Below are 14742 nucleotides of genomic sequence, written 5' to 3'. Positions count from 1 at the left end.
TCCATCGTGTTCTGCCAGGGGCCAGGGAACAGGTCTCCACAGTGGAGAGTGATGGACGGATGCAGGTGTGGACTGGGAGGACCTGGGCCGGCCTTCCAGCGCTGGAGCCTCGGCAGCCCAATCTACCTTGTTGGGCTCTCGGGGGGATTAAAAGAGGTCTTGTACATAAAGTACCAGCCCAGGGCCTGGCACCTAGGAGGTGCTCAATTAAAGGAAATGGTTATGAAAAATAACAAGGAGAAGCTCAGTCAGAGGAGGTGCCTGTGGGTAAGGAAGGAACAGCTGGAAGGGCCTGGACTTGGGTCAGAGACAAAGAATGCAAGAGGGAGGGAAGGAGGGAGGGAGAGAAGGAGGGAGGGAGAGAAAGAGGGAGGGAGAGAGGGAGGGTAGGGCAGGCGACAGCTGGCTCCAGGGCAGCTGTGTGCAGGAGTCTGCTTCATCATTTAAATATTACGAGAGATGTAAATATTTGAGTGAGGTCCTCCCAGCCTGGCCTTGCTGTGGCCACAGCCAGGGCTGGAGGAAGAGTTCCTCCCTCACCAGGGTCCCCGTTCTGTGCCCCCTACCCCAGCTGTCCCAAGATTCCATGTTTCTGGGCCAGGAGTACGGGTCTGAGAGCAGCAACCAGGCAGGGCAGGGGGGCTAGGGAGGGACCCCGCCTTTGCTTCCACCCTCCTCCCTCGCCTTTGCCTCCACCCTCCTCCCTCTGCACAGTACTGGGCCTGCAAAGGTGCGAATGAAGGATCTCCTCCCCTACCCGACCCCAAGGGGCCCAGGCGGCCAAGGGTTTCTTTTGTAGTTTAGAAAAAAAGCAAAGCAGCCCTTTCTGAGGTTTTCTGGTGGAGGCCCAGGGTTTAAAGCTCGCTGCTACAAACCTGCAGCCCCCTCTGCCTTTCCAACAGTGCCTCTCTCCCACCTGGGTTATTTCACCACCCCGGTCCCTCCCAGCCCTCCAGGCCTCCTGGGGAGGAGGACAGATGCAGAGCCTGGATCTCGTGCGCAGCAGGGCCCCTCCGATGCTGCAGTGCACCCCGCTTGGCTGCAGGAGCCTGTCTCATGCCATGACCTGTGCTGGCACCAACAGCCCTCTGCCCCACCTCCCACCTGAGGGCTGAGGGCAGCTGTGCCAGGCACAGACATACAGTCTTCCACACACACTATGAGTCTGCAGAAATGGCAAGAGAAGGCCGAGCGCAGTGGCTCACACCTGTAATCCCAGCACTTCGGGAAGCCAAGGTGGGCAGATCACCTGAGGTAGGAAGTTCGAGACCAGCCTGGCCAACAGGATGAAACCCAGTCTCTACTAAAAATACAAAAAATTAGCTGGGCGTGGTGGTGCGTGCCTGGAGTCTCAGCTACTCAGGAGGCTGAGGCAGGAGAATCGCTTGAACCCAGGAGGTGGAGGATGCAGTGAGCCGAGATCGCGCGACTGCACTGCAGCCTGGGCAACAAGAGCGAAACTCTGTCTCGAAAAAAAAAAAAAAAAAAGAAAGAAAGAAAGAAAGAAAGAAGAAGGAAAAAAGAAAAGAAAAATGGCAAGAGAAGCTGGCCAGCATCAACTGCCTGGAAACCTGCCTGGCAAACTCCTACTCCAGTCTCTGGTTAGGAAGCCTTCCTCCAGGAAGCCCTCCTGTTCTACCCCTTCTCCTGAGCCCATGCCTAGACCCCCAGTGGCTAGAACAGAGCTGGCCCTTGGGGTACCCATGGATGGCTGTTGGATAAACAAATAAGCCAACTGCCTCTCCCACCCCCAGCGACGCTCCTGGTCTGGCAGGGCATTCAGCAGTAACGCTCCTCGAGTGGATCCCAAGGAGCACGCCTCACCGTGCAGCCTGCACCAGGGATTCCAGCCCTTCATTTTAAACCAAAGGAAAAAACCCAACCCCAGCAAACATACAGAGCACTCCATTCCCTGACCTTTAATGGGGGGCAAGAGGCAGAGGACACAGGAGAAGACCACCCCTCCAGGCCTGGTTTGGAGCCAGAAAGACTTGTATGCTCTTACTGTAGATAACATCGGTCTCTGGGGGACATAGGGCAGTGGCCTGGCCTGCCCCTCGCAGGGAAACTGCCCACCCACGTGGAAAGCAGAGCCAAGGGTCCCTGCTTGGAACCAGCTTCCTGCACATGGGGTGGGGGGTGGGGACAGAAGGAGATCCTGCCTGGACTGCATGGAAATCCACCAGACTGCTGGCTGTTGACCTGGCAGGAGCAGAACCATCTCCATCTTTCAGGGCCCTGCCTGGGGGAGGGGAGAGGCTAGGTGGCTCTGTCCAGGCCACATTCCCCATGCCCGGGACTGCTCTCTTCCCACCAAAAAGAAAGATGAGACAGGTCCATCCTGAACCTCCTGGAGACAGGAAGGGGGTCTGTCTGTGGCCCAGGTGGTTCCCTCCCTCATACCCAAGGGGTCCCACAAGGAGGTGCCAGGACCCCCAGGCCCTGCGCCAGGGAACTGCTGCCTGCAAAGGCGACAGGTAGAGACAGCCAGGAATGCTCTTCATGCCACTGGCTATGGGTTGGAGGCTGCGAAACCAGGCACAGAATCAGAAAAGACCTGCCACAGGCTGCAAAGGGCTCCAGAGAGCTCCAGCCCCTCAGAGGGGCAGTGCTGTGGAAGGGGTGAGAAAGAAAAACCAGCTCCCGGGAACTGCCCATTCAGAGTCTACATAACACCCAGGTGGCACGAGACAACGCCCTACTCCCCACCCCACCCTTCCGCCGTCCCCCAAGACCTGAGTACCTGGGGGCGCCCCTATAAGACAGGGGGATGTGGGGTAACTGCCCCCCTCCAACTGTACACCGGAAGCAACCTACACTCAGATGACTCCTCCGAGGCTGTGGCCAGAGCTTGGGGCAGGGGAGGGGAAGCGGGTGGATGGGAAGGCGAGGGAGACTCTCCCAGGAAAGCTGCTCCAAGGGTCTGCAAGGCTTCATCGCCCACATCGAGGGCACAGGCTCCTGGCTTGGAGGACACAGGAAATTCGATGCCATGTGGGGAGGAGGACTCTGCAATGTATTTAAGGCCAGGCCGCTTGATTTTCTGGATCTTGGACAAATGATGGCTTCCCCAGTTGGCCCAGAGATGCCAGGGGACACAGAATGCCAAAGGCTGTAGGGGGAGATTCAGAAGTTTCCGAGAAAGAAGGTGGACAAGGAAAAACAAAAAAATACAAGAAGCCCAGTGAGTCTGAGCCCCGCATTCCCAGCCTCCCCCATGGCCACGGGCCATCCCCTGGAGACCCAGCTACAGGAGCAGTGGAGGCAGGCATGGGGCGGGGGCGGGCATAGTGGGGAGGCAGGCATGGGGGCGGCGGGCCTCGCTGTTTATGGTCCCGGCTGACATCGAGGTCATCTTCTTGTCCCTCTGTCTAAGTTTCTGGGCATTGGCAGGACTTTTAAAAACGACAACAAACTTGAAGTCTCTAGAACTGCCTGCTGGCCCAGTCTAAACGGAGCCCCGGGGCTCTGCAGACCAAATTAAACAGCCTGAGCCCAGAAATGCCCCCAGGCGCCTGGGGGTGTCTAGGGGCCAACTGGTGGGTCTGTTTGGCTGGAGAGATGACAAATCCTCCCACTTCTGGGACTGTGTTCCAGAGAGTTCCAGACCCTTTGGTCTCATAAGCAACTCAGAGCCTCCAAATTTGGGAAAAACCAAGAGGGCTTTGGAAAGAAAGCCAGTGTTTGACCATTTTTCCTCAGTGGCTTTGTCAAGGGAGAGCACAGGAACTTGGTTTTTGGCTGGGTTTCTGGGATGAATCAAAATAATAAAAAAAAAAGTTGGGGGAGGGGATGGCAGAATTGTCTGGGGCTCCAGCCTAGGCTATACACCAAGGAGACTTCAGAGGAACAGGCCAGCCCCATCCCCAGCACGGTGAGGGAGGCGCATTTGGCTGGCTGGCAAAGGGAAGAGATGGCAATAGTGAGGCCCTGAACCCGGTGGCCAAGCCTCATCCCTGAGTGTGACCTCCCCTGATGGCTGGGCATACAAGAAATGGGAGGTGGAGAAAGGAGGAGGAGACCCTAGTTCTGCTCTCCTGGCACCAGGATATCAGGGAACAGCACCTCTCTCCCAACGGGCAGGCAGAGGCCACAAGTTGCCAGGCTGAGAAGTCCCTGGCTCCTACAGACAAATGCACAGTCTGCATAGCTGCATTACTGTGGGTGACGCCCATCACGTATGGCCACCATGCACGCTCTCCACCACCGAGACAGCCAACGAGACCAGGTGGCCACCGTGTACCGGGCACTGTGGTGACTGCCTGATACTGACCCCTGGGGGCTCAGGCTCTCGGTGGGTTTGTTTTTCCAGGCATCCAGTCCCCCTCCACCTCCTGACACCCCGGACCCAGTGTAGGGGTGTGGGGGTGCTCAGTGGATGGGTCCACGGGCTGGGCGAGCAGCACGCAGCCTTGGCCCATCAGCCGTTGGTCTCACCACTGGACAAGATGAGACTGTTCCAGCTGCCAGCCCAGCTCTGCACCACACTTGACTGAGGCCTGCTGGACGAGAATGTTCAGGGCAGCGGGCACCACTCCCTGCGACATACACCCTGCCACAACCGCTTTTCAGGGAAAGGCCAGCCTGCAGAGCCAAACGCAGGCTGCCAGCGCCCCCGCTGTCCTCATAGTCCGGTCATCCAGCAAGTGCTCACCTCATTGTCAGCGCTTGGCCCTGCAGATGGGCATATGGTCCACCCATCTGTGACACTCCAGGGTGGGGGTGGGGGTAGAGGGTGGCAGGGAAGACCAGGACAACCTCCCAGTAAGAGGAACCTGCAGCCAACATGACGCCAGCCTCCAGAATGTCAGCCAGGCAGGAAAAGGGGGGTCCCGTGGCTGCACTGGGAGCCTGGGTATCTGTCGGGCTCAGAGGGACCCCCAGGCGGGCCCTACGGGCACTGGTGTCTGCCGTGCTTTCCACAATTAGTGGTGACTGCGCTGTCTGGCCTCATTCACACAGTGGCATCACACAGGCCCTTGCCTGAGACCTCCATCCCCAGACCTGCATGTTTAAGCATCAAAACCTACCTGTCCTTTGCAAATGCCCTCTTTTCCCACCCAGATGCCACACCAGCCGCGACACCCACCACACCTGTAGGAGGCAGGACCCGTGCTCAGCGCCATGGGCTGCATCTCAAAGTCCCCCCAGCAACCCTCAAAGAGAGCTGTTTCTAACCCCACTTTGCAGGCAGGGAAACAGGTGAAGAAACTGAAGAAACCGAAGCCGCCCAGCTTTCCAATGGCAGAGTGAGGGCGGCCTGGGCATCCCTACGCTGCCCTACCCCTCACTCCTCCAAAGCACTGCCCCTCTGGATGCAAACTCTGTCCACTAGCCCCATTCAAAACCTTCCTGGACAGCCACAGCCCGCAGAAAGCATTTCCAGCCTGCGGTCACCCAGTCACTGCAGGGGTGTCCTGGCATTTACCTCCACCTGCCTCTTCCCAGACATCCAGCCCAGAGAACCCACAGCCCAGCTGCAAGGCTGATCACAGCGCATCTGCTGCCTGGGTGCTGTGTCTGCCCCCCTCTAAACGAATCAGCTTGTAGTCGGGACAATGGGTCTGTCTGGCCCTGGGCTCCAAACTCAAAGAGCATCAAGTCAGTGCTGCCAGTGGCTGTGGGACCCGTGTAAGAGGCCTGCCCCCACTCCCCATGGCTCCTGCCTCCCACCACAAAAGCTCAAACTGCAGGGAGGCAGTATTCACAGGACGTCTTGAGTCTTGGCTGAAAGGCAGGATTCATCACGCAAGAGGCCTACTGGCATTAATTAGGGACAGGTCTGCACCTATTACCAAGCAACGGGGCCTTTTTCTCTAGGGAGGAAAGAGACACCTGAATCCTGCCAGTGCCAGCTTCCACGTCCCAGAGGTGTTGGGACTCTCAGACAAGAAGGCATATCCACATGGTCCTTCCCACCCAGAAGCACATCCCACAGCCTGCTCTGCCTCCAGGACACAGCTCTGGGGGTCCTCCTCGGGCGACAGTGGGGGCTTGGGAGAAGCTCAGATGCCACACAGCTCTGGGATCTGAGCACTTGGGTCCTGGGCCAGATTGTTTCAACAAACATCAAGGACTTTTGGATTCTTTCTCGGTGTGCAAATCTAGTTACAGCAAACACCGCTGAGCAAAGCAGGCCAACAGCTGGCACATGGAAAGGCTTTTGTTACACAAAGACCCGAGTTGTAATCGTGTTTGCGATAACAGATTTGGCCTGAATTCAAGAAAGTACATGCCGTCCGCCAGCCCCATGCCTCCACCAACCAGAAGGGAGAAAGAGGAAAGGGTCATCCCTCTTGTCACCCTATTACGGGCAGTGGCGGGTGCTGCAGTCGCCTGGAGGCCCATTTGTACAGTGAAAAAGTGGAAAATGAGACTCTAAAAATCTCATCAGCCAAATACAAAACATTCTCCTTGCCGCTACGTGGCGGCCTCCACAGAGCCCTAAGACCTTGAAGCCCGGAGACGTGTCTTGAAGGGGGAGCAAAGGCGGGATGCGGGAAGTTTGAGTCCGTGGAAGACACTGATGCCCTCTCCATTCCTGGGAACCCTGTGCCTGAAGGACCCGGCCAGAACAGCAGAAGGACTGAATCCCCGGGGCAACTCATCGGTGATGGAACATAAAGCCATGGTGCCCTCGGTCCCCAAGACGGGAGGGATGGGGAAGGCCCTGGGTGAAGGGGACAGGCAAGGAAGGAAAAGGTGAAGAGAAAGGTGCTCCCCAGGGAGGGGGTAGATGTGCCCAGGACATGGGACATTGGCAGAATTTTAACTCCGAGCACACACACAGGCCCACGGACAGCTTCCCGTCTACCTTTTCCTTGTAGGTGTGCTGTGCCGGCCTGGGCACCTGCCCCTTTCCCCATGCCAGGTCACTTGCCGTCTACCCTGTATACTGCCACTAGTTCTAAACCTCCCATAACACCCTAATCAGGGCCCTGTGGCCTCTGTTACAGGATTCCAGGCCTAGATGTCTGCTCAATTGGAAAACTGCCCCCAGAGATGCCGTGGCTCAGAGCTCATCCTGCTTTGCGGGTGGCCCCTGGAGTCTCCGCCCCTCAGCAACCCACATGGTGACAGGCACCCACATCCGCTGGCCTCAGGAACCCTGTGGCCACCATCCCAGCGCTGTGAGGAGCTGGCAGTTTCCTCCCCACCCTTTCGGCCTACCTTGCAGGAACTAAGACACCAGGTGAGCCGCCCCGGGAAAGAGACCTGTGCTCCCGCGGCACTGCTCCTGCACCCATTCCCAGCCACTCCAGATGCTTCCCGTGGACCAGCTGCACTGCCGGCGGGCATGCCTGGCCCTCCGCAGCCGGGCCCATCTGATCTTCACAGGCAGGCCCCTCCTTATGCCCCAGCCCCCTCTCCAGCCAGCTCATTCCGGCCTCCCCCACTGCTGCTGGCTGCCGCTGGCCAGAAGGCTCTCCTTCCTCTTGCAATCCAATTCCTACTCTCCCTCAAGGTCCGCCTCCTCCATACTGACTTCTCCCCTGCTAGCTAGTGGTGACCTTTCTCTACCCTGATTCGGAAGCTGACTGTCCACATCACCCCTGGCTGGGCAGAATCACTCTCTCCTCCACCTCCTCCAATCATCCCTTCCCCACGTCTGTCTGTCTACCCAAGGTTGTCCATCTCCCATATACACACCCCCACACCCCCCAACTATACTCCAGGCTCCTTGGGCACCAGGGAGGGCCACCCTTCCATACCCCAGGTCAGCCCCCATGCACACGCACACTCATGCACACACACACTCTCTCACACCTATCCACTCGGGCCGCCTGATGGTTCTAAGACCAGAATTCCCAGCAAAACCATTCAGGGCACACAAGGGGGAGACTGATAAACACAGGGAACCAGCAGATTGAGGCCCCACTCCCCGAGACTGAGAAACCTTCCCCCAGAGCCAAAGGATTGCCAACTGTTGCACCAGGATGGTCTCAATGAGCCCATTGTTTTGGACTAAATTACAGGGTCACGAAACTGGCTTCGGAGGCAGCCACAGAAGCAGCTCCAGATGAAGGCACATGGGGGCAAGGGTGGAGTTACACCCAGAGACCCAAGGCAGGAGCACTAACAACTTTCATAGTGCAAATGGTGACAGCTGTACAACCAACACAACCCCAAACCCTGGCCTCCCCTCCCGCCACAGGGATCCCGTTGAGACACCAGAGTTCTTCCTCAGAAATCCCACCAGGGACCCAACACTTTCGGTTAGGAACTGAGAGCAGAGACCTCGATTCCGCAGGCAGGAGGAGAGCTCCGCACAACACAGGGCCTCTCTCCATAAGGGCTTACTGGAAAGCGGTCAGACCGGCTAAGTCGTGCCACTTGGACATTTGGGACAAGGAAGGCCCCTGGAGGAGTGGTCGCAGGGAAGAGTTGCAAAGAGGCAGGGGCAGGGAGGCCACATTCACTCGGGGACTGCAGGAGGCTCAACGGAACACAGTGGACCTAGGGAGACCCCAGTATGAGCACGTGCCCAAAGATGTCCAGATGAGGAGGTGTTGTGGGGGAGGGGGGGGCGGGAACAGCAAGCCCTCCCAGCTCTGCAGACCCAGACCTCCCCTCCCTCTGGGAAGCAGGGATGCAAAGGGATAGAGCCTGAAAAAGTGCTTTTACCACTAAGCTGACAAAGTAACTATGATGTTTCCAGCTCACACTCTGCACAGCGCCAGTGGCCACTGGATCACAACCCCCTCCCGTCCCTTCGCCGCCCCACACCCTCCTCAGGCCCAGCCCTGAAGAACAGCCACTGGCACTCTGCTTGGCGTCCAGCCAAAGTTCTGGTCCCCCAGGAGGCCCCGCCTCCCCCACCCAGATAGGGCTGACCCCAGGTGGGCCGTGTGGGCAGCTGGGGTCAGGACACCCAGATGCCAGCCCTGGCTCTGGCCATGGAGCGGGGAGGACCTCAGGCTGGTCGCCTCCCAGCTTGGCCTGACAACTGGACAGTTTGCTCATTTCAACACAACCTTTCCCCCTCCCGGCCCACCAGAGGGCTCTGCCCAAGTCAGCCTAGGAGCCTCTCCGAGGGGCGGGGGCTCCAGGTCCCGGCAGAGGCAGGCCCGCCCCTCAGAAGCCCTGCCCCAGAGCGCTGGAGACCATTGTGTGAGCTTCCCCTTCGCCTGCTGTATTTACTCCCGCGGACGCAGGACGCAGAGCCCCAGCACCGGCAGTCACGAGGACGCAGGAAAGCGCACGCACTCACAGGCTCAGAGACGCGGACGCCAGACCCAGGCTTGGACAGAGCAGCCCCGCAAGTCCCAACACACTTTGTAAACCCCAAAGACAGGAGAGAGCCAAAATGCTCTCCCTGCCCGCACGCAGGCCCCTTCTGTCCCCCACGGCCCGATTCTGGGAGGCGGATGAGGATGTCCCCAGGCCTGGATGGGGGCCATGGGACATCTCACTCTGGACCCTGCCACGACCTGGGCTGTGTCCGTTCGGTGCAGCCCACGGGCTACACAACTTGGCGGCCCCGAAACTGGCGTGGGGGAGGGGAGGGCTGTCCACCCGAGCAGGACGCGGCTGTCCACTCGGTCGGAGATGAGGAACGACCTCCCTACCCCGTTGCCGGGTGCAAGCGGGGCCCAAGAGCCGCCGGGGAGAGCCAAAGGGAGGACCGATGGATTTCCCAGAGTGAAACTGTGCATCCTGGAGAGTTCCGAGGCAGCCCCGCGAGCCCTCGAGGAGGTCGCTGTCGCTCGGCAAACAAAAACAACAATAAAAGGAAGGAAACCCAGGCGGCAGTGCGCAGAACGAGCGCAGGGTCCTGTGAGGGCGCCTAGGGTCCACGCGGGTCCCCCTAACAGGGTCCCCCACATAGGCGGCACGGGCACGGGGCCGGGGGCGCGCGGCGCTCTCGGAGGGAGGGCGCCTGGATTAGGTGTCCCGTCTCCCCTCAGCGCAACCCCGTCCCGCGCCAGGCCCACCCGCAGGGTCCTCTCCAGCACGCCCGCGGCCGTAGCAGCCAGCCCAGCACCCACCTTCGAAGTCCGAAATGATCCCGTCCAGCTGCGCGTTGACCGCGGGGTCCGACATGGTGGCTGGTGGGCAGCGGGTCGCGCGGAGGGCAGCGGCGAGGAAGCGCCCCCGGCGGGGCCCGGGCCCTGCGCGCTGGCTGGGGCGCCGCGCCCGCGCTCCTGCAGTGCAGAGCTAGCTGCCGGAGGAGCCCCTAGGCCCCCTGGCTCAGCTGAATGAATGGGGGAGGAAGGCGGGCGCCGGCCCCTCCCCGCGCGCTGCGCCCCCGCCCCGCCCCCGCCTCCCGGGCGGATCAGGTTCCCGCACCCGCACCGGCCTCCCTGTCTCGCACTGGCTGCTCCGCCCGCCTGTCAAGGCTGGGCCTGGGGGGCTGGGGCCCGAGCGGCCGCTGGGGGACAGTCCTGGGCACACGACCGGAGCGCCCCCCTTCTCCCCGCCTGGCCCGCGCCCAGGGGACGGCGAGAGACGCGGCCTCAGCCCCTCCCCCCGGGCGCCCCGCTGCGGCCAGATGTGGGCGGATGTGGAGGCCGGGCCATGGCGAGGAGGGCGGGCGCCCAGAGGGGAAGAGATTCCTCCCCTTCCCCGGGCGCAGGGTCCTTCTGCAGGAGGCTGTATTTGGGCAGCCAAACAAAGTTCTCTGTCACCGCCGCCGTGCGCTCTGCGCCTGCAAGGGTTAAGCGGCGGCGCACGCGGCTGGCAGGCAGGATCCCGGCCTGTGGGCTCAAAAGCCGAGGGGCGCGGGGCGAACATGCGAGTCCCATGGCACCAGCGAGAGGCCACCAACTCCCACCCACCGAGGGCACCCCTGCAGCTAACACCCCCACCACGACCACCACCCCGGGGGCCACACTGCTGCACCCTCCTGGGTGGGCCCTGGAGAAGGCACTGTCCGGGAGAAGGGGCACAGGGCGGGGATGGAACACGGCTGTCAGAAAAGGCAGGGACGGGCGACGCCTCCCTCCCTCCACAATAAGGGCCTCCTGAGAGCAGGAAGTAGACCTTGTCAGGAGCAGACGTTTCCAAAGGAAGGTGTGAAGGAAGGAGCTAGGCAGTGAGTGAGCAGAAAGGGAGCTGCCCCAAGGGCTTCTCCCTCCCTTCTGGGCCCTAACCTGAGGCCTAGCCTTCCCTCCAGGCCAGCGGTCTCTACCCTTAAACTCTATTACCCACAAGGCAGGCAGGGCCGAGGGGCTGGGGTAGACCTGGGGACCTGGGTTAGACACAGAACTTGAGAAGCAACAGGCTCTCATCCTCAAGAAGGGCCCTCCAGATCTGACACCTACAACAGAGAGAGGCGCTTCTTCCACTCGCCCTGGAAAGCCAGAAACCCACTCCTGCATGCTCTCCCTGTCACCCCCTACCTTAGACCCTCGGCCTCTGCTCAGAGTCAGGGGTCATGTGAGAATTCACAGCACTGAACAACACCCCCACCCCCGCAGCAGCAGGCCGCAACGCTACAACTGCACTTCGGTCCCTTAAATGTGTGGCCGGGGAGTGCCTGAGAGCTCATCCCGGGTCTGAGGTCGCTCGCTGCCCACTTGCCCCTCCCCACCCCCTCTGAAATATCCCAAATGTGCAGGAGTGCTGAGACTCTCCAGCCATTCTGGAGAGGCGGGGGGCAGGGGGTCTCTTGCGGAAAATGTTCTAGGTTTGGGTGGCTTTTTAAGTAGATGAAATCAAGTCCTTCCTTTTTAAGAAAAGCAGGCACTCCCTCCCTCATGCTTTGGATATTTTGAACTATTTTCAACCAAGTGAGTTTGTGGACATGGGAACTGCAAAACCACAGACATTTCAGATGCGTGCACACCCTTGTCCGCCTGGGAGCCTGGGTTTCAGAAATGGAGCCATTGCTGCCATTAATAGCACCCCATATCTTCCACGCCAGGCCAGGGTATGTCTTGTCTGAACTCCAGCACCTGGGCCTATGGGATAGTCCAGCCCCTACTGGGCCACCTGTCCACACCGTATTTGGGGATTTGGGGGTCCAGTACCTAAGAAACTCAGCCCAACAACACAGCCCCCTGGGAAGATGCCGGGTCTGGCACAACAGCCATCCTAAGCCACAGCATTATTCTCAAGTGTTTTTCTAAAAAGCACCTGGTGAGTGTGGACACACCCATGCAATTGTTCTTTCCCAGGGCTGGCATGGAGTTCCACCAGATTAGCACAGGGTCAGCCAATTGTACATTCTCCGTCTCCATGCACAGTGCAGCAAACATAGTTAGTTCCCTGGGTAGCCCCGCCAGGGTACACGCCTCACCAAAATGGGAACCCAAGGGACAATGGCAGGAGAGCAGCCAGAAAGTGCCCATGCCTGCGTGACTGTGCTCAGAGCCCACCGGCTCCAGCCCCAGCCGCTGCCCCTTCAATGTAATCACTCAGAGCCACATGATCAGGCCTAGAAACCTCCAGGTAAGGAGGTTCCCCGAGCTCTTTCAGGAAACCCAAATCAGGGCTTGGCCATACTCCCAGCCAGGAAGTTCACCCTCGTATCTAACCAACTGCTCTAATTGTACATCATTTATTTCCTTTTTTTTCCTGTCCTCAGAGGAGATGGGAAACAGCTGGGCACCACCCTTCAAGTCATAATTACCTTTTCCAAATTCAAGGACAATCCAGTTGCTCCTTGGCTTTCTGTTTCTCAGCCTAAATCATCTTTCCCTAGCCCTTTAATCATATCCCGGGCTGTCCTTTGATCATAGCTAAGGGCTGGGTCCAGTCTGGGGCTCCAGGATTTTAATAAGGCCTGATTGCTACAGGGTAGTGAGGAGGCCTCCCACCCCCCTTTCCTAGGGCGTCAGGGCCTGGACACACAGTCCCAGAAGGGGCACTGGGCACAGAAGATGCACATCGGCAGCAGAGAGGAAACTGAGCTGAAATTTGGCAAGAACAAAAGAACTGTAAAGGCCTGTGCATCCAGCAAGGTGCACTCTTCCAAGGCCACAAAAGGAGGCAAGACCGACTGCAGGCCTGGCCAAAGGGACTGCCTGTGTCTTCAGTGCACAACAAGACCTATAGTGGGCTGGTGATCCCCCCTAAAACAAAGATATGCCCACTTGGAACCTCAAATGTGATCTGATTCTGTTTAAGGGTCTCTGCAGAAAGAATTTAGGCAAGGATCTCAAGATAAGGTGGGCCCTAAATTCAATGCTGTGTCCTTCTAAGAGACAGACAAGAAAGTACAGAGACACAGAAAAAGGCCTTGTGAAGACAGAGGCAGAGACTGGAGTGATGCAGCCACAGGCCAAAGGAACACCTGGGGCCACCAGAAGCTGGAAGAGGCAAAGAAAGGTTTTCCCCTGGAGTCTTCAGAGGAAGCTGGCCCTGCTGGCACCTTGATTTCAGACTTCTGGACTCCACAACTGTGAGAGGACACATTCCCGTTGCTAGAAGCCACCCAGTTTTGACAGTTGTTACAGCAGCCAGGAGAAACTCGTGCCTTATTCCCATCTGCATCATGCCTTGAGGTCAAAGCTTCATACAGCAAAGATGTCTAAGCAATCACAAACCTCCTGAGGGTAGCCCACCCGTCCAGCAGATCACTGTCCCAAGGGAAGGGGGATGGGGACAGGGAAGACAGCCATAGGAAGCCCCTGCACGCCTTTCTGGAAATGGGAAGGAGCAGGTCTGGAGAGAAACCCCACAGGTCAGGCCCCGGGGAAATGAAGCTTACAAAGCGTGGGAACGGAGTGGGGAGGAAATCCACGAGGAAGCAGCGTTTGGCGCACACATCCATATCCATGACCCCCTCCAGGCACAGCCTCCATGGAGAAGCTCAGCTGGCAGGGAAGCAAAAGGGGCTCAGGGAGCGAAGGAAGGTGGGGGGCTCTCTCCCAGCAACACTGAGACTCCAGACGGGACCCCCCATTAGGTGGCGGGCTGTGTCCTCATACATGGAGACTTCCCAAGGGCAGGGCCCAGATGGTCTCATCTCTGTGTGGCCTGACACAAAGTAGGCCTCCCCGAGCTGCCGAGTCCTGGGTCCATCAGTGGCAGAGCCTTCCATAGCCCCTCAAGTTCCCACAGCCCCTCATCTTAGGAAACGGCACTACCATCCACCTAGTTGCTCAAGCCAAGTCTCCAGGCACCACTGTTGACTCCTCTCTTTCCCTCACCCTCAGCATCCAAACCATGGTGCATTTCCACCTCCAGTCTCTCTGCGAATCAGTCTAAACCTCCCTCCTCCAGTGGTGTGCCAGCTAACGGTCAACAACCGGCCACCTGGGGCCAGCAAAAGCAACAACACTCGATTTCCTGATTTGTAGCACTTGCCTATTCCTGTGTGTCAATATTACTGCCTTGGCCAATTTCTTTCTTTTCTTTCCCTTTTTTTTTTTTTTTTTTTTTGACAGAGTCTTGCTCTGTCGCCCGTTCTGGAGTGCAGTGGGGCAATCTCGGCTCACTGCAAACTCCACTTCCCAGGTTCATGCGATTCTCCTGCCTCAGCCTCCCAAGTAGCTGGGATTATAGGCACCTACCAGCACTCCCGGCTAATTTTTGTATTTTTACTAGAGACGAGGATTCACCATGTTGGCCAGGCTGGTTTTGAACTCCTGACCTCAGATGATCTACCTGCCTTGGCCTCCCAAAGTGCTGGGATTACAGGCATGAGCCATCATGCCCAGCCGGCCAATTTCAAGTTATCTGTATGACATCATTGGAGGTGAGACTGAGAAGAGATGTTTGGTCACCACCAATATAGTGTTTCTATCATACAAATACAACCTCAAGAACATAACCGCAACAGGACAGACAATACTT

General features: G+C 58.5%; 1 protein-coding gene across 5 annotated transcripts in view; it reads right to left on the bottom strand.

Annotated features, from left to right (window-relative positions):
- Window positions 1-14742, bottom strand: part of SEPTIN9 (septin 9) — a 218876-nt gene that overhangs the window by 118098 nt on the left and 86036 nt on the right. The window contains exon 1 of one of the 5 annotated variants that reach the window (XM_054456110.2): window positions 9990-10238. The exons of 3 other annotated variants lie outside the window; for them this stretch is intronic. In XM_054456110.2, coding sequence (XP_054312085.1) covers window positions 9990-10044 — 55 coding nt within the window. In that variant the 5' untranslated portion in view covers window positions 10045-10238. Of the gene's footprint in view, window positions 1-7170; window positions 7188-9989; window positions 10239-14742 lie in introns of those variants that run through there. One more of the 5 variants, XM_054456112.2, reaches the window with a different exon arrangement.

Source organism: Pongo pygmaeus, chromosome 19 (genome assembly GCF_028885625.2).
Source record: "Pongo pygmaeus isolate AG05252 chromosome 19, NHGRI_mPonPyg2-v2.0_pri, whole genome shotgun sequence".
Lineage (NCBI taxonomy): Eukaryota > Metazoa > Chordata > Mammalia > Primates > Hominidae > Pongo > Pongo pygmaeus.
Note: the sequence above shows the minus strand (reverse complement) of the source record. Positions and strands in the feature narration are given on the sequence as shown.